General features: G+C 39.9%; 1 protein-coding gene across 1 annotated transcript in view; it reads right to left on the minus strand.

The window, feature by feature from the left end:
- cblb (Cbl proto-oncogene B, E3 ubiquitin protein ligase) overlaps positions 1–26,365 on the minus strand; it is an 80,403-nt gene that overhangs the window by 45,050 nt on the left and 8,988 nt on the right. Inside the window, exon 4 of the mRNA XM_049592434.1 lies at positions 7,600–7,746. Coding sequence (XP_049448391.1) covers positions 7,600–7,746 — 147 coding nt within the window. The remainder of the gene's footprint in view (positions 1–7,599; positions 7,747–26,365) is intronic.

Below are 26,365 nucleotides of genomic sequence, written 5' to 3' on the forward strand. Positions count from 1 at the left end.
CTGGATAATATATTGTCCTAGAAATTATTGCAATAACAATATTACTGTCATTTTGAGACCATTTTATGCCACTGACATAATAATAATATAATTACAAGTACACCCTTTCAAAGATCAATGACATTTTAATTTTTAACAATACTCAGACATAAGAAATGGAACATGGAAAAAAAAAATTAGCATATGTTTAAAAAAGTAATTAACTCCTGTTAATATATACAAGAAAGTACATATACTATAAAATTATAGTGTCCTCACAGAAGTAGCTCAAAATTACTTTATTTGAGATTTGATACAAAAGTTGACGACCAGAAACAAAACATTGTGATGCCTCTTGCAACTAAAAGCCAAACTTAGCCAAGTTCCACGACCATCACAGTTGCTTCCATAATCCAGCCAGTGTGCTGCAGTCCACTCCCAGGGATGGTCAGCCTGGGGAACAGGGCAGTTTGCTGGTGGACTTAGAGAGTGGAAGATTTGTTAGATGTAAAATTACAAACAATGGACTTTTCAGCCCATTGCCAGGGGTGGCAAGCTACAACTATCAGGACTGCCTCTTTCACCTCTGAAATGTAGATGCAGGCTACCAGTAAGCTACACTGTGTCGTCTTTGAAGTGTAATTTTGACCAGATTCACATTAAGTAGGCAGGGTGGAGGAAAAATTTTTTTTAAAAAAAGGCAGAATTGCTGTGCCCAAAATGGTCCTGAAAATGTAGATTCTGGCATCATTTTGCTAAAATATTGGTGGTATTTTTATGTTAACAAACCTGCTTGTAAACACAACGGGCGATATCAATGTCAGTAAAATGATCGAGCTCATGTCCATATATCATACAATAAATTGATAATGTAATTATTGTGACAAACCTAATAAACACTTAGTGGCTCCTTACATCCATCAGATCATTGTTATATGTGATTATAATATTGTTTTGTTGTTGCTGCAACACAATATACAACTAGGGCTGGATATCAAATAAAAATAAATAAAAATATTTCAGTCTGTATGAAACGAAAGAGTCACGAACCAAAAGTTATTATCAAATGCTTTGTCAGAAATGTTCTTGTGTGGCTGCTGGGTTGGGATTATCCCCGTTTGTGCCTCTAGTGTTTTACCATTACATTCAAGTTAAATAACTAAGCATCTGATTTTCGGTAAATCATTACCTGTCCATCTCTGACATACCAAAAGCTTCAGGCCTAGTCCACACAGACATGAATATTTTTGAAAACTGGGTTTTTCCCTTATTCGTTCTCAAAAAAATGCCTGTCCACACAACCACTGTTATAAAACAATATCTGTCCAAATAAAAATGCAAAGCTCGATTGAAGGGCTGTAAAGAGCAGGGCAGTTTCTGAACATATTTACCCTGGATAGAGTTTTACAAAAGACCCATTTTCAGTAGGGATGCACCGAAATGAAAATTTGTGGCTGAAGCCGAAGCCAAATATTATTAAACGCTTGGCCGAATACCGAGTACTGAATACCGAATACCGAATATCATTTAGTTTTTCATTAGTTTTTGCAGATGAACCCCTCCAGATTAGTATTGTCACGGTACCAAAATTGGGACCCACTGTGCGATACCAATGAAAATACCATGGTTCTGAGTAGTATCACGATACCACAGCGAAAATGAGGCAGATGTGCCTTTTGTCATTTATGAAAAGATAAATCACTTTTCTATAATACATCAATGATATTTCAATGGAATAAATTACTTACAGACTTATTCATACTTCAAAAACAGCATCAATAAGTGATTAACATAGGGGGGATCAAAATAAAATAAATAAATGAAATAAAAATCAACGAGCCCCCCTCCTCCCCTGACAGTCCCTTCATAAGTAATGAACAGTCCCTAAAGTGCAGTGAGGTTTGTGGGCCGTGAACGGCTCGTTTCTCCTCTGACACGTCACATACCTGTGTTCGGCTGGCTCGGCTGTTCAGGTACTTCTGGGCAGTCATGACGCCAAGAAGAGGATATTATTGGAACCGACTTCTCCGGCGCCCGGTAAGCCGATGGCCGCCATATTTGACAGGAATACGTTACTGTCTGTGTCTGTGACCCCCGTTCAACCCACAACCGATGGGATTCGCCTTTCGTTTCTGCTGCTGGTTGAAATCTGTAGGCTGCTCGCACAGCATGCTGAATGATTTAAGCCTATTTTGCTCGCTCAAAACTATTTTTAATCGCAAATGCGAGTGCCGTGACGGGCGGATCGCCACACTACCGACATTTTATTCCGCCCGTCACGGCACGCCGTTTGATTGCGTTATCAACATGCCGCTATTATTCGGCCTTGCTTTTAACTTATTCCACCGAATACCGAATGTGTGTTTTTTTGCAATATTCAGCCGAATATATTCAGTTACCGAATATTTGGTGCATCCCTAATTTTCAGTGACCTGAAATGCAGTCTGCATGTGAACAAAAGGCCAAAATGAACAGAAAAGGCGACAAAGAACCTTGTACATATGGACAAGACCTCATTTAACAAAACTTACACTACACTGAAGATATTTTCAGAACCCTCGAAAAAGAGCAAGGACATGTGATAAAGTGACATTTCCTGCTAACTAGACAGGAAATACAGTCTTAAATCAAGAAACAAATTAAAAATATTTCTCAAAGTAAGACATCACAACAAATGTGTCAGTATCACTACTGAAATTAAATTGTTGTATTCAAAACAGTATGAGATGATGTCAAATGATTCCCAGCCGTATGTGCAACACAATGAACAGCAACATTTGATTTTAGAATCATAACATAACAGCCAATCCTGTAATAAGGCAAAGATGGTATATTATGAAATGGACAGCTGGAGTTTAGAAAATCAATCAAAGACTGTGTGCTACAAGGCCAGCCGATTGTATTGTGCTGCCATGATGATGACAGAAATAAACCAAATTGGACACAAGCTGGCGACATCACAGCAGCTCCTGAGCTACCAGCTGGAAGAGCTTTTAATACGAACACACAGTCGGAGTTAGAGGAGAGGAAAATGAGCAGAGAGAGGGAGGGAGGGAGACAGAAGGGAAAAGAGACACTACAAGGACAGTGAAAGAGTAATGAGAGCAAATACAGCACACTTGAATGCTTCATGACAGCAGAATGCCTTTTGATAGTAATCAATGCCTTTAAACAACAACAACAAAAAAAGCAGCACAGTGCTGACGGGAACAGCCCTCACGAACTCAACGCTTGGCCGACCACAACTTTAATATCAACTCGCCTGTATGCATTAGCCTCACATACACACTGCTGTGTCTGACACCACCTTACTGGAACACGAACACACACACACACACACACACACACACACACACACACACACACGCACACAGAATAAAGTGATTAATTATGCTGCTGTATTAAGAATGGTGTATGCAAACCGTACTTCAAGAGGAAGCTCGTTATCCTGCACATATGAACCGTGTTTTGTAACATTAAGATATTTTACACATAGAGTTATTTGATTACAAAGAGCTCATGTGATGTACAGTAGGTAATATAGTTAGCTCATTTGCTGAACCTGACTATCCTGAAATCTAGGACAACTTTGATTAAATGATTCAGTATGACCTTGACTAGGTGTAATTTATGGTGAAACTCCTTTAGCAAGTTCTTGCAGGGCGTGGGTCTCCCAGCAGTCCTCTCACAGTATTGATGACGAGCCTCCATCCTCTCCCCCTAACCACGGGAAGCTGAGGTTTGTAACAATCTATAATAGATTAGTCTTTAGAGTGGCTGCAAACACAGTGGACACGTAAACTGCAGTGAGGAACACATAGTCTCAGGTGGGATTTTTGTCTCAATTCACTCTTCTGCCAAGGATCTGACAAATAAAATAATACACACATGTACATATAACATGCAAGGTTTTATTTTGTGTTTCTAGAGGTACATGTTTTTATGGACACATAAGAAATTGTCAATATGTCATTTCTCAAAGGGAGTTTGGCATAATATTTTCTACCAGGAGCAGGATTGGAAATAATTTTCAAAGAAATCTAATGGGTCCTATAAACAGTGACCCTGCAAGATCCCTAGTTCAGTCAGGACCACTTTCGTCAAAGAAAACTTTATTTCCATTTGCAGTATTATACTTGGTGGTATGGCTCTGTTCTGGGGCCTCTCTGCCTTTCCTAGGCCTACACAGAAAGCTTAAGGCGGAGAGAGCACACCCCTTCCACACACAAAAAGGGAACGCCTGAGGAAGAAAGAGCAAACCTCCCTGCCCTTCCATGTGCAGCAGCAAAGACCCCCGGGGAACAGTACAAAGCCAGTATCAATGACAAACAGAAATGCTATTGATATGTAAGTCACACACAAAATGAAAAGAAGGAGCTGGGGTAGAGGTAGGTTGCAAAGCAGCTTACAGAGGAAGCAGAAACAGTAGGCAGGGTTCTTCGGAACATTCTGAAGCAGCATTATAAAGAGGAAAGCATTTCGTATTGTAAACAGCGGTGTGTTGGGTGAGTACCAGACAACTTGGCAGCAAGGATCACTAGGAGCAGAAAATCAAGAATTTCCTCCACTCTCACTTCAAAGAAATCCCTATTAAAATGCCAACTGCTATTGAAACAGCAGAATATTATGACTTCAGTTTGTCTTCACCTAACAAGTGAAACTATTGAGACTTTGTCACATGCAATACTGACCTGTTGCAGTCCATGGAAGTTAGCAGTACATAGGATAATTCATTCACCAATATCAGTATCCTTGATACTACTGCAACATCACAACTAATAGGTGTACTATACAGCAACTGACAATAAAAATTTAACTGGTTTATCGTAAACACGATATGTTATGTTCAAAACTGGGCTCCTTTCTCAGCACTACACCTACATATACTTTTTACAGTATGACACAAATAAGAAAGCTCTCATTTTGTGTTCTTGTGGTTTATTTGTTTGTTTTCAATCACCCCATTTAGCCTAATTGCCTGCATTTGGTTTTCTGTAGATAACGGACACATTTAGAGAAAAATAAAGCTTTTTAGTTTACTCCCTTTAATCTAAATTTAACTGTTTACTGGGTATACCAATATTCTGAAATCATTTAGGCAATACAGAAAGTGTTCCTCTACTTAGGGAATTCAGTAAATTAATATGGGACTCTTCCTTCATTAAATGAGACCTCTCTCTCCTACCCTGTAAAATGCTTCTTTTGGGGTTAGTTGTGGGCTAAATGCTGTTTGATAGTGCCATTATTACTCAAAGAATTACTGAAACCTTTAAATGACTCCTAACTTCTACTTAAAGTGTAATTAGGGGTTCTTTAAAGCATCTTGAGCTTCCAAACACAACAAAGAGGCACTTCTGAGCTTTCAGTTTATCAATTAAAAAACACTGATGGAGCAGTTCAAACAAGAGCCTGAAACAGTACTGATAGCCTAGGCTCCTAAAACTCACAACTGTTGTCTTAACAGGAAATAAAAACAAACAAATCTGACTTCTGAGCCTGGTGGAAGTCTTATGAAAAAATATACTCTTCCTATCATATACATCCAAAATCAGAGCTGCACTAAGAAGAGGGCTCTAAACCCCCTGATACAGACAATGTAAGGTTGTCTTTTTTTTTTTTTTTTGCAGATAAAGTGTCATGTATGGTTACTGGTAAGGCACACAGGAAGTGGTGAATCGAAACTTAAGCTATGTTCACATGAAATGATATTCAAAGTCATCAGATCGGTGAAGTGTTCACACTAGACAACATTCTGTCTTGTAATCAGGAGTCTTGAGTCATTGTGGCTGTTCACATGTTATGCCTATCCAGCAACAGGTCACTTACTACAGGATCTTTCAACAGGAGGAATCCCAGATGACTATGTCATGTGATGCATGGGTCGAACCACAACCCAGGGTCACGGGGGTGTGCTTACTAGCAAAATATTAAAGTCTGAAAGTGACAAAACAGCATTCTGGTTAAGTTATTAGACTAACAACTTAAAGAAACACTGTGTGCAATAGTCCACCTTCCACCCTCTCCTCTCCTCTCTTTGTCACTTTCTCTCTCTCTCCCTCTAAAACACACACACACACACCTTGAAAAGTGCCGCAGCAGTGCTTGTCTCTGTCCTCAGCCCTTGTTGTGTGCTCTCACTGGCTGTAGCTCACCGGCACAGTCCAGATATTAAGCATGCTACATATCTGAGGAGCCTCTGCAATGCACTTACGAACCCCTCAGCTCATGTCTTTGAATAGTTCAAACATGGCACATAAATGTCGATTTGTAAGTGCCAAGCCAACATTGATTTGTCTCTGATCTGAGGCTTTTGTCAAGGAGCTCCAAAGCACTGTCAGCGTGGGGAAAATCAGGGCTAAAGGCCTTGACACACCAAGCTGACAGTCGGCCATTGGTCAATGAAAGGCCATCTGTGAGAGTCTGTTGCCCTAGTTTTTGCTGTGTGTCTTGTGCCATTGGCCCTTGTGAACTTTATTTCCAGCCAATTCTGCATGTTGAATCAGTGTTGAAAGCCCGAGCCCATCAGTGAATGAAGTCACTCTGATTGGCAGTTTGGCTCAGCACACAAAAAGAGAAATGGAAGTGAAGAAAGTAAAGAAAGAGGCAAAGTCAAGAAGGAGTGAGATCAAAACAAACTTGTTACACAAGGTCAGATTATTTCTTTTAGCAATGAGCTCTTTAGCAGAAACATTTCGTGATGGTTTCTGTTATTGTTCACTGGCGCACAGTTAAATGTGCTTTGTTCTTTTAAGATTGGTGTTAATGTGCTAACTGGCTAACTAGCATTGTGGCAGTCTTCCGATTTCCCTTTTTGAATGACAATTACTGACTGCTACAGTCTGCTGGTGTGGAGAGTTACTTCCTCTCACGCAGAATGTATGTGCTGGTTGGCTGTCAGTTGTAGTCTTTGTGGTGTGTTCATGTGCAACTTTTTGCCGAGACACAGGCAACATGAGGCAATGCAACAGTAAGCTTTCATTTCATTGCTAGTTCTTTGAAGTCAGTTTGGGCCGTCTGGGCCTTAAAGTCATGTAATGTGAACTAGGCATTAGCGAGATCTGGCTGCCTTTACCTACAAATCGCAAAAAAAAAGTATTTTCTCATTTAAGGAAGGCAAAATGTGAAGCTGCCAAATACAGCTGTATACCAAAAATACTGTTTTTGGACTGCTAAAGCTTAGCAAAAGGTGACAACATACAGACAATGTAAACTAGGAGAGCTTGGGTAGGCACACGTTAGCGCATGAGAGAGGTAATGACCTTGTCTCTGTTGTGCATGTTAGTAAAACAAAGATGGTTAAACACAGCAGTTGCCCTCTGCTCTCTGCATGTGTGCGTGTGTGATCAGTGCTCAGTGTGACAGTCTGTCACACCTTTCTTGGAGGAGCTCCAACATCAGAGCATCTCTTCCTCATGTCATTATATTGAGAAACAGAAAGCACATGTTTGAGCCATCAGGAAAGTGATAGTATCCTGGAGATGAAAAAACAGGAAACATCCACACACTGACATCATTTAGATCCTGATGGCAGCTTCTCTTTATCACATAATTCAATCTTCCACAAAGGGGAGTGTCAACTCAGTGCAGCAAAAGAAGAGGCCAAAACAAGGTGAAGCTTACTTTTCTCCAAAAAATTTCCTCCAGAAGTCAGCGGCATCAGCTTTGGTGATCCTGAAAGTGTCCCCCTGGAACTGTCCTCCAGGAAAGATGGCTTTGATTTCAGCCAGCATGTGGCTGAAGATCAGAGACAGCTTGGTCAGGTTCCTCCTGCAGAGAAGAGGCCAGAACAGAGAGGAAACACTTACTACAATTATAGCTTCAAATGCTTGACACCATATGGAAATTATTTGACCATCAGAATTCTTGACATGTTTGCAAATTTGGTTGACTGCAGATTTACTGGTACTAGAACATAGAAACTACCCTTTCTGACACTGTCTCAGACCAATATACAATACTTCAAAGTACAGTGATGATTTACAAAAGTAAATCCAAACAAAATGTCTCACAAAATATAAAAAAAGAAGCCTTAATAAAATAAAAGTAAATTGTTGGTTATCTGTGTTATATCATGCATCTATATCACATCCATCTGTCACATGATAAATTAAACTGAATATGAAAAACTGTCCGTGTGTTTTCTCACTCAGGAAGTGTTGTATATGACACATGATGTGAGAAAGGTCACACTTTTGACATTCAGAGATAATTCTGTGATTAATTCAAAACCAAAGCCAAGTCATGTCATTTTCCAGCCTACAAAGTTGCTTCTGCAACTTCCAGATCTAAAATGTCACAGTCACAGCAGGGCTCAGTTCAATCAACTTGGTGTTGCTTGTTTCAAACTATCTTTGACTGTAATTGCTCCTTGTTAGTTGTCACACCAGCCAAAATGTTTGATTGCAGTTGTCGTGTTAAGGGGAAGTCAAGTTCACTTAATTTCTACCCTTGCACAAAAACAATCCAGTCTGTGTGGGCGTGTACCATTGCTTCTGAAAGCCAGAAAACATACTATAACCCTTTAAATGTGATTTAGGATGTAAGATCTCGCATTGCAGCGAATAACCTGCTGACTTTTTTAACTCAAAGGACCTTTAAGGAGTTCTTGCACCCAAGTGGTTACATCTATTAAGCGACTACTGCATACAGGGCACAGTACTGTAGACTACACAGTATTTGCTTTAATGTGGTATTTAAACAAATGCTTTACAATAACACACCTGTACCTTGTCATTGATACACATGATTATTATTATCATTACTACTATTATTATTAAACAAGTATAACTTGTAGTCACAAATCTAACATTATAGTAGATTGCATTGTACTATCGCATCTTACATTATTACTACACACTGAATCACAGGATAATAATCATTACTGTACATGCATTATTATGTATTTATCAATTTCCATGGCATATATATGTAACACTTATGTAATAGTACAGTGTGTATATTACATATACTGCACATATATTCAACATAATATATTTACAATACATTTTTATATATTATCTTTATTATTCCTACCTATATTTAAAATATTATAACATAGTCTAAAGTATTGTAATGTATATAATGTATATTGTTTTTGAAAGCTGCAAATTCTTTGAATTCTGATTTTTACTTTGACCTATTATTCAAATAGTTCATCTGTTTTATTAGCTTTTGGTCTCTTTGCTGCTGTCATGTGTTTTTTATTGAGGAGCACATTTAAAAAATATAAATGTCCCTGTGGTGTGAGGGGCAATGGTGCAGGACACACTGCACATACGGCCTAACTCTGAGTGACAGCTGACTGCTGGTTTGGTGTGTCAGGGCCTTTACACTACATGCCACATTTACCTATTCACACACACATGCATACACTGGTGGCTGAGACTACCATACAAGGTGGCATCTGCTCATCAGTTAAACATTAACACGCACTCACACACAGATGACACAGCCACTGGGGGCAATTTGGGGTTCAGTATCTTGACCAAGGATACTGACCAAGGGAAAGCCCGCCCATCTTCTGATTAGTGGATGGCTGCTCTACTCCTGAGCCCAGGCTGTCCCAAATTTGAGAAAATGTTTTATCCTTGACCACCAAATTCTAATCAGTTAATCCCTGAGTCCAAATGGACGTTTGTGCCACATCAAAGAAGTTTTCCTCAGGGTATTCTTAACGTATCAGATTCTTGAGAATGGGACAGACAGACAGACAAAGAACCAGAAAACTTAATCCCTTCAGCTGCAGCTGTTGCCAGTGCGGAGGTAAAACAATGACTACTAAGTTTACACTGCTGGAGCAGGATCATCTGTAAAGGAAATACAGCTATGAAGTAACATTAAACTGGCAGCGGTAGAGTCTTCATCAAATATTTCACTCCATAATTTGGTGTTTTTCATTCCATTTCCATTCCATCTTTATAATATACAAACATGAATTTGCATTTAAATTACATTAGTAAAACTGAGTTGAGTACTTGAATTTTCAGAAGTGTAGTTTACTGTTGAAATTACAGCTGAATTGGCTGCGATATGGATAGTGGAGTTTAAGCTTACAGCCACATTTAAATGAGCAATTCCTAAATCCTCAAGGAAGTATGGAAGGACACTCCAGGAGGGTTTTTTTTTAGCTTATTCTTTGTGAAGTGTTGGTGACTCCCATCTCCCTCTCCTCTGGGATGGGGATTTGTCTAGCTGTGAGATTAGACTGTAGGCTCGTAAACACTCCCTGGTAACACTCAGGCACACACACAAGACAGGGTGACTTTGCCCAAGGTGTGAGTGTGTGGGACAAAGACAGCACACTGGCTGTGGGGTACTGATAACAAGCTTTGTGTGTGTGTGTGTGTGTGTGTGTGTGTGTGTGTGTGTGTGTGTGTGTGTGTGCGCACACGTGTGTGTGTCTGTGTGTGTGTGTTTTGTACCTGAAGCACATCATCCAAACTTTTAATTCTTCTTTCAAACGTGAACAAAAAAAAGTTTTGTTAATCACACCTCTGTGATTCACCAGTGTCACAGAACAATAATTCAACTGAATTTATCATTTTAAGTACATGTGTTGCTTGGGTAATGGGGGTGTGTGTTGTGTCATATTTTTTTTAATTATCAATTCAAATCTGATATAAGCTTACTGACAGTGACACAGCCTCAACAATAGTAAGAGATGATAACACTTTAGTGGATCTTTAGCGTGACAATATTTCATGATATCTTTGTCTCAGTCCTCACAGCTATACTTCTAATATCGGCCTCAAAATCTCACATAGAATGGGAGGGGGGACAAATCGATACAGCATAGTATCGCAATATTTTGCATGGCAATATTGTATCCATACATGAGCACTGAGTATCGATATTTTATTGTATAAAATATTAATGCTGCATATACAAATCAAACTTTTAGCAGCTTACTAGAATAATAAAATTAATTGCTTTTTCAGTCCAATAGATTCATTTTGCTGCAATAAAAAGAATCAAAGTGAGACTGAAAACTTTAATTTATTAGATAAAAAAACAGATGAAGACAAAGTTGTTTCTTAATTTGTAGATAGAAAAAGGCAATATGTTTTCGCAATACCCAGCATGTTGCAAAACATAAAAATATAGTAACAGTAATAACAATAATAATAATAATAATAATAATAATAATATAAAGACAAGATAATAATTCAGAAATATAACAATAACAATAGTATTGTATGATGACCCAAGTATCATGATAATATTGTTTCGGGGCCTATAGTGATTCCCACCCCATCACATAGTGCACAAAACTTATCAGGACATTTTATTTATCATAGCATTATCATAACATTTTTCACATCACTGTAAATATTTATCAATGCATTTTAATTGTTGTTGCTTTTTAAATTAAAATAATCATTCTCAAATAATGCTGTCAAACTAATTAATATTGTACTAATATTCAGCAGGATTATACTAATATTATGGGAAAGAAATGTAATTAAAAGGATGTCATTTAATAAGAGTGACTTGAAACTTTCATTGTATTTATTGAAAATGCCATAATTCTGTAACTATAGATAACATGGTCTATATTTAGACTCACTGTCTACACTTTAACTTACATATTCTCAATACTTTAATTTCTCTCTGACTATGTTTATTACAGATCAACAGAATTATATTTTATACAGGTGTTTTATACTAATGGAGCTCATCATCACTGTTGACCATACTGTACTTATTTTTGTTTTTCACAAAAATACACACTCAATACATACACACACACACACACACACACACATACACTTATTAGATATGACAAGGTGCTTATTGTCAGACTGTTACTTAAGCTTAAACAGATGTATGTTCAGTGAACACACCAAATCTAAATCACTTTTTTTTTAACTTATTGCTTTGATACCCTGGCATGTGGTCTTTGAGCCCTCAAAAAATGACCTTGCTTCTAAAAGGCCTAGTTACAAGTCTGGTGTCAATTCAACTTAACAGGAAAGCTGAATTCATGGAATGGGATTAGATTTTAGTTTGATTTGTAAATAGATACTATGCTTTTTGAACTTTTTTCAGACCCTATTAGTTCAAAATCTGTCTGGTAAAGAAAATACATGCTTAAAGGGATAGTGCACCCAAAAATGAAAAAGCCATTATCTACTTACCCATATGCCAAAGGAGGCTCTGGTGAAGTTTTAGAGTCCTCACAACACTTACAGAGATCCGAGGGAGAAGCGGGTAGCAGCACAACTGCACACCTAATGACTGACGAAGACCCAGATTAAAACGTCCAAGAACACAGAATTGAAACCATAAAATATCTCCATACTGCTCGTCCGTAGTGCTCCAAGTGTCCTGAAGTCCCGACATGAAAAGTTGTTTGGAAAAACGTCATTTGAACTCTGTTTTTAGCCTCACTGTAGCCTGTAGCTCTCTGCCTCTCTGTGGACCGTGCTCACGTGTGCAAGCGAGCAGTATGGAGATATTTTATGGTTTCAATTCTGTGTACTTGGACGTTTTAATCTGGGTCGCCATCAGTCATTAGGTGTGCAGTTGTGCTGCTACCCACTTCCCCTCGGATCTCCGTGAGTGTTGTGAGGACTCTAAAACTTCACCAGAGCTTCCCTCAGGGTATGGGTGAGTAGATAATGGCTGAATTTTCATTTTTGGGTGCACTATCCCTTTAATAATATAATTATTCTATATTTTTCTTTTTGTCAAGAAATCATGTGTGCAGATCCAAATGAACAATCAATTAATCCTACAAACAAGTATTGTGTGTGTATCAGAGCCTGATATATCTTCTTCCTCTGTGCCATAGAGCTCCATTGTTATCCAAAGACAAATAAAAACACATCAGTGAGCCACACTGTTGCACTGGATGACATGCTCCGTCATTACCATGAACACACACACTGTAGTTTATTTTGACTCAGTCCCACACGCACCATTCTGCTGCAGAAATACTCACTAAACAACCAAATGTGGATTAATCCGTGACTGAAAATAGTCCCCAACAAAAGTAAAGGGAAATTTAACGTTAAAAAATATGACTGGCATTTTAAAAAATAAAACTATAAATTTGTGATCTGCTTCTAAAGATTTAAATTTCAGTAGCCAATGGGCTCAGGCCTGAGAGACAGAGATGTCATAAAGTATTCAGAGACAGACTAACACACTGTTGATGTGGGTCTCTCAGTGGACTTTGTCAGCTCACAGAAAATATAGTCCAACACTGGCCACCAGTGTTGCCAGTTTTAATGTCAGGACAATGTCTAATGTCAACTCCAGTTAATTGGGGAATGCTGATGATGCTGATATGTTGTTGATTTTAAGTTATTTTTTAAGTAACCAAAATCCAGCATCTTCTAATCGTCAGATTAATGACACTGAGTCTTAAGACACAACTGGAAATTCCAACATCATTAGAAATTTAAAATATCGACAGCTTGATTTTCATTCTAACCAAAATTTAGTCTGTCTGACGTTAGGAGCCTCACGACTTTCATTCATCATCATGACATCCAGCACCAGCTGGGGAATAATACAGCAATATCTGTTAAACTCTGCAGGTTTAGCAGTCACATATTCCCTCTTTCCATATCAAAGGCTAAATAATACATTTTAGATTCTTACCAAATATCTTAAATCAATCATTATCAGCAGTGCAGCACTGTCAAATTGTATGTGTTAATGGAGCCTAGCTGGAGTTTAATTTCCTCTACATTAATCTGTTTTAACACCATCACATCGCTAATGCAAATGCTGTCAGTAATGATGACTGCTGTATAACCTTGGCGCCTGTGTCTGTGTATGGCAGGTGTTTGATATTGTATTTTCTATACTCAAGTGATAATTGATGCAGCGCAACCACGTGAATAGACACCCACACGCAGTGTGGTTAAGTTCTAGTCCTTCTAGTTTGAGAATACTGATTCCTAATGATAAAATAAAGGTTAATCAGCAGTGAGTTCTGGCGACTTCTGAGCTTCAGTGGGAGTAGTATGTTTCCTGTGTCTCACATAAAAAGAGAGACACAGAAAAGAAAATGCTCTCCACTTTCTCCACTGTCTTGCAAAGCATACATGCAAAGTAGAAATTAGAACAGAAAGTACCAACAAATCATGTAAATAAGTCATAACAGTCTGAATACTGAATGCACAACTAGGAGAGGTGAGGGATCTAATACTGTACTAAAGCTCCTAGGTTCAAGCCAATCGTTGGGGTTAAAACATGACGCCAATATGAAGTGTCAAAAGGTGCAGTTCCTCTTATGGTGACTTGAGACTGGCAACGAGAACGAGTCAATCCCCATAGACCCCCATGTTATGATTAACGCTTAACTTTACAGCAGAAATAAACATGTTTACAGCCTGGAGCAAAAAGCAGATTTGACCTACATAGCTAATTTCCCCGTTCATGACAACTGTATGGCAGGTGAATTTTTGTATAACTCACCCATTTAAATTTGATCTGGGCTTAAACTTACACATAATTAAGGGTGTGGCCACCTTGAGTCACAGGTCAGATCCTACCCTTGCTCCTCCACAGCAACACCCTCTCATCCAAATGTGGTCACTTCTGGCTCCAAAAACAAAGACAATGGCAGTCAAAATGCCGAACTCAAGGCTTCAAAATGGGCTTGTCTATTGTTTTTAATACAGCTGACGGCTCAAGCATGGAAATACAATGAGAGTTCCATATACATTTCCAAACAAACTACCTTGCAGCAAGTGGCTGACTCCCTGAGGTGAGGTTTTGCAGTAACAACCAAACTAGCAGTGGAGTAGTAACATTAGATTTTCCAATAAGGAATCCTTCACTTTTAAAATATCATCGTAACTGTTATTTCCCTGTTACTTTTAACCCTACTAATTTCATGTTTGTGGAAACATGATGTACAGAGTGGGAGCAGAGACACAGCATGTAGCAGCAAATTTTTTTTACATCTAACTCTGAATCAGGGATTTATTTTGACTGAACTGGAGCCTGTGACTGTTGGAACGTTGGACTAAAAGCTAGATGAGTAACAAGATGATCTGAAAATGTTTCGGTAAATTTTATTTTGTGTCTGTTGAGTTTGCATGAAGTGTGTTTTACTATTCGTTAACAAGGCAATTAAGTTAGCACTACGGCCCCGCTGATGTGTGCTGTCACCATGACCAGTGGTGACGTGGTAATTGATGAGGCTGATGTACTACTAGAATGATATGTCAACTACCGAGAAGGAAGTGAGTATCCTCTTTTAAATATTCCAATGGCTTTTTGGTTGATAGGTGGGTATACTGTAAACAGCCAAAAATAGGGGTAGGTGTATGCCCATATGCCTGCATATAACCTGCAATACACCACTGACCATCAACGAGCAACAATCGTTTTCTATTATACTTAAATGACCATAGCAAACAGTCCAGTGTCCTTGCTACTCATTTTATTTCTATGGGTTCAAGCATGCATCAGTTGAAAGTCTTGCAGCATGTATGTCTGAGCCACTGAGGCTGGGGAAAGACGATATCTCACAGTGGCAGTATCCTCAATCAAATAATTTTATAGTTAAATAATGTCCCGTGTAGGACTGTTGAAAATAACAAATCAGCTGCCAACACATTTGAATATTTGAGAAAAATGTATCCTGTCTTTTCTGGCAGCATGCAGCGCAACCAACAGCAGTAAAAAGGCTTCACGAGCAATAGGAAATCAAAATGCACATAATCTCCAGATAAACCTGTCTTCAGTCTGTGTTGGACTGCTGACTCATGCTGAAGGCACTGGTACATATCTCTGTTCTGTACATCTAGATAGTGGTTACAAAGTGAGGTTGACATGATTTATTTATGATCGCTATGTTTTCTACTGATAGCAGACTACGATCAATCCCAGTGCTGCTTAGGTCAAATTATTTATGACATAGCAGATGCTCTGCACTTTCTGTCCTTGACCACATATGCTTTTGCATGTGGCGTACACAACACAGCTGACAGTGATATGACTCTATCAATGACTGTGACTAACAAAATAAACTCCAATTTGTTCAACAGCAAAAACTGGATGTGTTTTCTTCATACTAGACTGATCAAGATGTCAAATAATCCAGAGTTTTCTGTGTAGTGCACTTGCAGAGTAGTGACTGGAATAAAGTAAAGAGGGGAACAGCAGGGTAAAGCGGGATAAGTGAGAATCACTGTTCTGTGCCTTGGTGGTAGCATACACTCCAGTCTGTGTGTGTGTGCGTGTGTGTGTGTGTGTGTGTGTGTGTGTGTGTGTGTGTGTGTGTGTGTGTGTCTGCGATGAAAAAGCCAAGCCCGTCTCAGTAATTTCATGCTCATGCTTTCATGCTCTCCAGTCAGCATTAGGCCTCTAATCAACCAAGGACCAGCCAAAAAAGCTCTCTATTGGGATGCAGAGGGAAACGCTGCAGATTCTTACATAATGGTTGTGATTTGGAACTCAATTTCCAGCCTTGTTGTGGAGGAGGGCTCAGCTCCGAAACACCCCCAAACAACCAGAAAAACAGGATGCATTCTGAGCTGTGTGATGTATTTGCAGCTATTTGTGGTATGCAATATTTATCTTTGCTTATTGCATCATGAGACTGCACTGCTTACTGACAAGACCCATATATTTCTGGACAAAAACTGCAGGGCAGATTGTATGTTCACGTCCCATGCAATAACATCCTACATGGTTTGGTTCGTTAGTCTTCCTCGTGTGTCCTTGCCATGCCCTGTGCCATTAGACTGGTTGTGTAATCTGCCTCGTTTGACAAGCGCCCCAGGAAAGCCCAGCCCATTCATTAGGGCTAATGTACTCAGAGTGTGTGGAGCAGGGTGGCCAGAAACTGTTGGCTGACTAACACAGTTGTTACAGACATCCTTCCATGGCTCTGTTATGTGCATATATGTACATCGAACCATCATCAGCACCAAATGGAACCGTACCAAGAGGGTTTACATCGAAATGTTTACTGAAAAAGTCACATTTCAGCCTCTTCTGAGACAAAATAGAATCCTCCAGCCGAACACTTGTACTACCAGAACACAAACTTGCTGACACGGTGTCACTCCATTGTTGTGGTGACACCTGCACTAGTGCAGCTCAACCGCTCACTATCTCAATCCCTACTGGTTTCCTGTCACCTGAACGACATCACTATCCTCTGTCAAAAACTGTTGTTCCTCTAACTCACTGTGGCAGTGTACATTTCCCTCTAAAAAATTGGGCCACTTTTACCCCTTTTCGCAACGTGGAAGAGGTTACGTTTCAGTTCCCAAATCTATTTTGAACCATTCTAAGCAAGTGTTGCATGGCATACCAACGTTAGTAAAGTACTGCAATACCCTGCTGTTATTAACAGTACAATACCTTGTTTTATTAGTATTGATACTTGAAGAATGAGCATATTCCCTATGAGTTGCGTCTATGTGCAACAGTGGCTCGCTGTGCACACACACACTGCCCTGCTGACTGTGTGTGCAGCACTCTGCTTCCACTCCCAGTAAGCATAGTGGTAGAGACATAGCTGCAATACAAGTGCTCTTGTCGACAGCGCAGACACACAAGGCAAAATATGGCACTATTTGGCTTACGTAGCCAACAGTCAGGTTGAGCCCACAGACACCACAAAGCCTGTCTGTGTAAGATGTTTTAAAGCTACGCAGACTAAGGGAGCTAACCCTCTACTGCATAGCATTGCCCTCAGGCAACAAACCACATTTTCAGACCTCACACTGGCCCTTTAAAAGAAAACAAAATGTTTTTTTCAAATAATGTTACCAGACACATCTCTGGCCAATGAAATGATGAGTTGAAGGTGGTGTGCCATTCATTTGGGGGGCGGGAAACCCCCTTTCAGGAAGCAGCACCACATGGGACAGATCACCACTAGTAGGTAAGATAAATATCACTATTTTACATGTTTACATTGAAATAACTGTATATAAAAAAATACTTGCATGTGCATGAACATGTAAATAAGTATATTTGATTGTTTGAGTACTTATTTTGTTTTTATTTATACAGTAAAACTGTTTATTTTCATTCGTCGCCTCAAGGCAACACTGTGCATTTAGCCCAATTTTTTTCAGTCAATATAATTCATTAGCATATGTGTGTAGAGATGTGTTTGTATTCATTTAAATGATCATAGTCAATGTTTTTTACTTTACAATCTACTGATACTTACAGGACATGGACATAAGAACATTTTACAGCAGAAAGCAGCAGGAATGTGCAGTTAGTGACATTAACTCAGAGTGTGAGGACAGTGAGCTGTCTGACAGTGACAGTGAGGGAGTGGATCAGGAAGAATGGATCCCTGAGTCAGGTTTGAGGGACACTTAGGGGCTCAAGGGTCAGTTAGGGGTCAGTTGGTAAAGTAATTGTGTGTGTGTGTGTGTGTGTTTGCGTGTGTGTGCAAGTGTTCCCGTTGCATTTACTTCTTTCTAATATGTGCTTCCTTTTTCTTCTTTTCAGGAGAAAACCAGCCTCAAGACAGCGAGTCTGAGACAGAGGAAGAGCAAGGAGATGAAGATGAAGAGGAAGGTGGAAGGGGGGGGGGGTCAAATTTTGTGATTGATGTATTATCAGGGACCCCAAAGCTCCCCCAAAATAGGGTGAAATATTTTTTTCCCAAAAAATTAAAAAGTCATGCAGTAGAGGGTTTGTCCAAAGGTGGAGACAATGACAATGTATCTGGATCTCCAGACAAGTGAAAGGTTAGAGGAAAGGCTGATTAAAACCAAACACCTGCCTGAACTCCAGGGTTTTCTGGGATTGGTGATAGCTATGATAATGAGGCCTGAGGGTTAAAGGTCAAAGCTGGTGGTTTAGGGTGGAGGGGGGAGCAGTTGTTATATGAATAAAAGCTACATGCTTTGATTCATCGGGGCCAGGAGGGGCCAGTCCTGTTTTCCTCTGTGTGTGTTTGAGTTTGGGTGTGTTCTCACAGCTGACAGCAGAGATACGGCAAGAGCAGAGTGGCCATGAGGGACTGTAATGGTTTCACAAAGGGACTATCAGACAGATGAGATGTCTATCAGATCTCCAACATGCTGCTGCTGCCGCCACACTGACTCAGCCAAAGGGTAGGACAGAGGCTGGTGGAGAACAAACAGCTGCAATGAGGGTGCGGAAGGAGAGGTGGTGGGAGGGAAGGCTGGGTGGGTGAAAACACATTGTGGGTCAAAGCAGAAAGATGGAGGAATAATGGAGAGTGAGAAGGGCACTCAGTCAGCCGAGTCCCCGATTTAATTGTTTCTTGGGATTATAATTAGCATCAATTATTCAGGCAAATATTTGTCACAGAAAAAAGCTACAGAACACCGTCCATTAAGTCAGGGAGACAGAGTCAGAGGAGGGAAAACAAGCTCCTAAAAGCATTTTATTTCAAACAAGACCAAGTCGAAACCTAGTATATGGCTGGATTGCGTATGGTCAGTGTGCTAAATTGTGGCCAAATCGTTACACGTTAAGTCAGTGGTTGTGTCTAGAGAGACAGAACACATTTACGTCCTGTCCCCACTGGAGGGAAAAACAATTATCACTCTCATTGACTTTGTACTGCGTGAAGGTGCCTCCTTATCATTTATGTCTCTTAGCAAACAACACAAAAATGCCTAAAAGCTTCTATGTGGTGGGATGCACTACGAATATGGTAAGGCATCCATAGCAAAGCTTTAACAAGCTGCTGAACCAAAAAAACTGAGCTTTTAGGCAGTAAGATGTGAGTCATCTGCAGGAGGATATGAGAAAACTGTGGGATCTAATACTCAGTATGCCTACGTGCAGCAAGCATTTTGCTTATTTGGCCAGACAAACTGTTGAGGTTGATGATCTTGCCTAGTGATTCGATCAAATAGTTGTAAATATCAAAACTACTGGCCATTAAGTGGGATCATTTCTCCGACTCCAAGATAAGCAAAGTAAGGAGAAGTGACACTGACACAGATGCAGATGTGAGTTTGTCAGTAAAACTTTTCTTCTCTGGTAGACATAAGGTGCTAAAATAAGCCTTTGACATGCTGTTATCTAAGGTTTTTAGCTAGTCATGGGCAGTGTTTAGTGAATCAGCTCTGGGTTGCATATTGTGGCGCCAATGTTATTTCCCCTACGGAGGGCATGGTTTCCAGAGTATGACGCATTGAGCTCTGTCTCTATGATGTGAATTTCTGGATGTTACGACTTCATGTGGGGGCCCCTGTAATGTTCATTCTTAAAGGAGAAGAATACCAAAAGACATAATGAAGACACGTTTGAGTCAGATAATTGAGGAGTGTCCCCACGGCACTGTAAAAGCCTCCAGGGGAGTCCGGGTTCCCATCCACACTTCACATGGATGTTTTTAGAAAGCTTGTCTCATTTTTCTGTCTTTCTTCTGCTCTCTCCTCTCCTGCTCTTCTTGTCTGCTCACTAGTGATGCCATAGTGAGGTTGCCCCACTGGATAATAAACTCGTAACAACACCGGTGTTAGTGATTACACAGGATATTTTACCAAAAAAAGACATTTGTCAACAATGCACAATATGTCTAGAACCCTGTGGGAAGTGGAATGCAAATTAAAAAAATCCTACTGCTGCAGCTTCACATTTAAAGTGTTGAACTGCCACAACATAAGTTGACTTTTACTGTAAAGTACACACTAGAAATGCAATATCTTTGTCAGTGACATTAGTACTGCCGCTACTGTTCATAAAAGTGCATGTACAAAAAAAGACACAGTCACCTTTGGCATTTTTTGTCAAGATGAAATGAAAAATTACTTAGCCACCCTTTTAGATCACATCCCTGACAAGTGTTTGTACCTATTTAACAATATATGCCAAAAGAAATTACAGAAATCAATTTCTTCATGTTCTTATATCAAATCCAATCATGTTTTCTTCCTGTAGAACAAAATATGATGTCTGCTTACATATGCTAGTACCAAACAATAATATCATGACTTTCACCCATCAATCAATCTGCAAGTTTTAGCTGCACAGAGCTGAGATGAAGTTAGCTAGCTGGCAAAATCATGCTATGTCGGTGTATCTTTGTTTCCCCAAAATACTGTGGCATCAGGCCCTCTAGCTAGAATTTATTCATAATGACTTTAGTTGTTCTTTTATCTCAGACATGTTAGGATGTTACATACTTTGACATGTTTGAGTGGAAACTTCCGCCTTCCTCAGAAGTGTAACTTGGTATTAGGGAGACGTGACCGTCCTGTCAGTTTTTGACAGGACGGTCACACCTCCCTAATATCGGCTGATTGACAGATCAGCTGATACGTCACTCGTCGCTGTCCATCAGCTCCTGCAGGCCTGGGTGTTTTTTCCAGTTTAACTTAGTGATTGCTGCAAAGTTTTCACTCCTTGTGATGCACTCTCTGCGGCGGTTTTCCTCCTGATGATATATCTCCCCAACGATGGTAGCACCAAATCCCATTCTGTGCAGCAAAATGATTCCACCTCCGTAGGAATATGTTAGCTAGCCCCGCAGCTACACCAACAGTCCTCCCCTGACCTCCGTCTCCCCTCGGCCTGTTGCTGCTCCGCCGCTCCGGAGGATTCAGCCTCTCTTCTCGCCTGCTCAGCATTGCGGTGATGCAGTTATTGTCACAGCCCTACCATCAAGTGACACTTTTGAGGAAGGCGGAAGAAACTAAAGGCATAATCAACACCACTGAAGTACAATTTATTCACCTTGAGGAAAGAGGTATCTGTGGCAGCTCCAGATTATGCGGAAGGCAGTTTACAGTGTTACATGGAGCATACGACAGGCATCATCTCGCTATCCCTCCTTTACAGATAGTACTAGCCTATTGGCGTTACACCATAAGAGCCTCACTGGTATGACCAATACGACACGCCAACCAATATCGTTACCTTTTTTTTTTTTTTACTTGAAAAAAATGGCATCAGTCAGGCTATACCTAAATGTGTTTAAACTGTGGGAGGAAATGAAAAGTAACCACTCAAAGAACGTACAAACTCTAAATATAAAGGTCACAGCAGTCAGATTTAGATCATTGTATTAAATGATTGGCAGACATGTATTAGTCTAACTTGTGTGGGTGTGAGTGAGAGGTGATAATGTTCGTATTTGTAATCCCTCATTAAGTTACAGCAGTTTAAGTAAATGTCATGAGTTAGTTTGGGAAATATTTGGCTCTAAGTTTATCGAGTCATGAAGGAAATACTCCTCCGTGTCCATTCCACACAACTTGTGTCAGCAATTTGAGAGAAAACCTTAGTCAGAGTGCAGTGAGTAAGCCTAGCAACGACCCTTATTCCCCTCTGCCACACACACACACACACACACACACACACACACACACACACACACACACACACACACACCTCCCCCTTGTTCTGAGCCTCTTGGTCCCTGGCTGAAGCGCTCTGGCTTCCTACTCTGGTGCTCCACTTCCTCCCCAGATGGTTCTACTTTCTGGAAGCTTACTCATCTCAGGCAGGCTCAGGCCTTTTAAGCCTTCCATGGGAACACGTGACATCATCACTTCAAAGCTTGACTGCTCGCTGTGACGTACCGACGTGTGAGGATGTGTACAAGTTCATTCTACAGAACTGACACCAAAGCAAATACCACATTAAAGCTTATACATGTGGCAACTAGAGATCAAACTGCCAATTTTGTCTGTAAAGTTTTGAATAAATATGTTAAATACTATAAACAAATACAATTAAAGGAAAGGGGATTTGGAAAAACACAGCTTTTGATCTGTATAGGGAACTATGAAATGACAGCAAGAAAAAGGGTCTCATCTTACACCATTGGTTATGCTGCAAAGTGATCCTGATTTAAGACAGCGAGACATGTGGTGAGATTATTCACAAGGAAACACTTCCTGTCCTTTCAGCTCAGTAATTCAACCACATCACTTCCATCCAACCGGCTACAGCCTGCACTGTTAACAGGAATCAGGCATTCAAACATAAAAGGACACTATTTTATCATAGGAGCCAATGCCATTACCTCAATAATAATCAATGGAGTCCAACTAAGCTCTGAAACTTTAGAAGCACAGAAAGATCCAAAAAATATGTTTGTTTTGTCTGCAGTGCCCTGGCCAAACGAGATAGCAACTTAAATCTAAACTTTCAAAATACTGATGATCAATTAGCAACATGAGATAAACTGAAAAGTGTCACTGTTACAGTGTCATATGTCTCATATGTTAGCTTGGTATGTTAAAATGAACGTAAATAAATTGTCTTTCATTTTCCTGTGAAAGGTGGAGACTTTGGTAAGGTCTGCCTGTATGTGTAACACGTGACTTCAGTGGTTTCGGCGATGGGCACCACAGCAGATAGGAAACCAACTCAAATGGAGAATTACGGTAAGCAACCAAACCTAAACCCACACCAGAACAATTAGACAACCGTTAATAGAGCTGGTGACTACTTTTCCAGGTTTTATGGAACATTTATTTAGGTGTTCATTCTCTCAGCTGCACAGTGATTAAGTTTAAGTAATGGACAGTGATCCTCCATTTTAGCCCAACAGTAAATTCTTCATATACTGGAAACACTGTAAAGTCTGTGCCAGACACAAGCTTCAACTAGTTGGCAGCCATGCAGACACAAGAGCTGTAAGACCTCAGAGCGTTATTTAGTCAGATTTTTACAGCATATCTTTTTCATTCAGTATGAAACAAAACTTTGCTTGTCTTTTTCTCTTTGAGCTGGAAAGGCTTGCCAGACCTCTATTTATGTCAAAAGTGGTGATGATTCCTAAAAGCCTAAACACACCAAACCATCATCAAAGAACTAAGAGCGACGAGGGCAGACTGTTGCGTTGCCTCATGTCGGCCAAAAAGGAGCACTTAAACACACTACAGACCACAGCCAATGTCCAACCAGCACTTACTTTCTGCACCCGCATGGGAGGAAATAACTCTCCAAACCAGCAGATGGCGACAGTCTGTATTCATCATTTAAAAAGGGAAACCAGAAGACCAAAAGACAGACTCATTGTGATGGTGAAAGTAAGCCATGCAACTGTGTCGCAGTTTGTTAGCGTCCTAATGTTAGCTTTTAACTTATGGTGATTGCATCTGCGCTTCAAAAATTGTACTAGTGGTGTTCCCCTATGGAGATCATCTTACTGAACAAAACAAGTAAATATCATAAATGTTTGTTTCCCACAGAGCTCATTTGTTGCAATAATTCAAAATTCAATGAAAAAAATCCAAGGGTGATGCTAAATTCTGTGTCGGCCTACAAAACACGTCATCCCTGCAGCACCCTATATAATAAGTCTGTTTTGATCTCACTGCCTCTTGACTTAAGTCATTTATTTGCTTTCCTCATTTCCATTTATAGGGATGTACAATAATATCAGCATGTCATCGGTATTTTCTGATATCGGCTTTAAAATGAACTATCAGAACTGGCCAACATGCTTTTTCTTATTTTGCACAATAAATGAATGTTACATCCATTGAAAAGCATTTGTTTCATGCCTCCATGCTGGACCATCACAATAAGAGTATGCGTGCGTTATATAATGTTAATTTCACAACAGAAAACACTTGATGATTACTAAAATTAGGTGGGGAAAAAAGTGGATATATCGACATCAATGTCAGTTAGCCAAATGAGCTGTTACATATCTGATATTGGCAAAAAAAAACAATATCGTGCATCCCTATCCATTTCCCTTCTTGTACACTGAGCTGACATGCCAATCAGAGTGATTTCATTCACCAATGGGCTCCACCATCAATGCCAATTTAACATACTAAATCAGCCAAAAAGGGCCAACAAGGGCTGACAAAGGCCAATGGTGCAGGACACATTGCAAAACTAGGGCAACAGACGCTCACGAGCAGCCCGACATTGACGAACAGCGACCGTCGGCTTGGTGTGTCAGGGCCTTAAAATCTTTTTTTGATGAATAATTCTAAATGGTGGCTTTGATGAAGTAAAGTGAACCACTGTCAAGCCTGAAGAGGCTCAATCTCCAATCAGGAAGATTCAAAAGCAAGTGTCCATTTACAGTATTTCCCCTCTGAATTACAAAAAATGATAAATTATCAATTAGACTAAGCACTAAGCTGCACTGTACCTTCCAGAGTCAGCAAATTACAAATTAATGAGAAAAAGATGATATTCAATCCACTCTTGTTCTGGGTGAGGCACACAGGACACAGGATATAAATCTGTAAGTGATGGAGTCATCTTGAAAGACCATTTCTTCATTCATTCTTAAAGCCTTAACACTCCTGTTAGAGAGTTACGAACATTAGTGTTGGTCACAGCAAACAGTAACAAAATACTGAGCAGGTTTCTCCAACATGTCACTGCACCATGAGTCAGGAGTTATTCACAATCAGCCAGAGGCGGTCGAGGAGATGGATTGAGAGAGGAAGGGAGGTCAGATTGTCTTTTATCTGCATCGCTCTGCTTCCTGGCAAAAGAACTGCACTTTTAATCCATCTGATTTAGAGACAATCACTTTAGAAAGCTGCTAAAGCCATTTTTGTCAAGCCGGCTATAAATTACTGTGCAAATCACTTCAGATGTGCTCTATAGCTGTATCGAAAGGGCATGAAAGAGTTTGCCACTAATACATATATTGTTACATTATATCCAACATTTGACTTACTCTATGTGGAACTAGCAGGCACACTACCAAATACATACTTTAGTGGTAGTTGTAGGGCTGTAATTATGTAATTATTCGATGAAGCCCATTGATTGACTGTCAAGGTCTGCCTTTGTGGGATCATCCTGGAAAAAAAGGACAAGTTGACCCAGCCTTCACTGCAGAAAGGGTGGTTTCTAAGGCAGAGGCGGATATCTCATTCAAAGAGCAGCTTTATGTTTTACAGCTCAACCTCAGCAAATAACATCTCATGCAGTGAATTGATCCTTTGCAGCAGCACGCTATGAAAGCCACGGCTCTCGTGTTTGTCAATGTCATTTTATGCTGTGGTTGCAGGTCTCTCTCCTGAGAAGGGTTTTCATCTCAGAAAAGATTAATCTGGCTGAATGTAGAATTAGAGCCACTATTTTGACCACTAACTGCCCCCATACAGTGTTGACCATAGTATATCTTTAGTAAGGAAGTGACTCATCTTCTACACTGATCCCTCTTTAGGAACACAGACAGTAGAGAGTTCAGTCATTGCCAAGGTGCTGAGGTGCCAAAGGTTTGTTCGAGAAAAGATTTAATTAAAAAAGGATCTTCAAAAAATGTCAAGGAATCCAATTTGCCTAATTGCATAAAGCAGCCCACAGACTCACATGAGGGGCTCTTGGGCATTTTTATTCAAAAGAGGCTACAAAAGCAAATTGTTATTCAGGCTTAAGTGGCAAATATAACTCAGGGTCAAAGACAATTAACTCAAAGAGACATGAACAAAGTTCTATTGCAATCTGTAACTCTTTAACAAGAACAGTTGTTTGC

Source organism: Epinephelus fuscoguttatus, linkage group LG12, assembly GCF_011397635.1.
Source record: "Epinephelus fuscoguttatus linkage group LG12, E.fuscoguttatus.final_Chr_v1".
NCBI classification, from domain to species: domain Eukaryota; kingdom Metazoa; phylum Chordata; class Actinopteri; order Perciformes; family Serranidae; genus Epinephelus; species Epinephelus fuscoguttatus.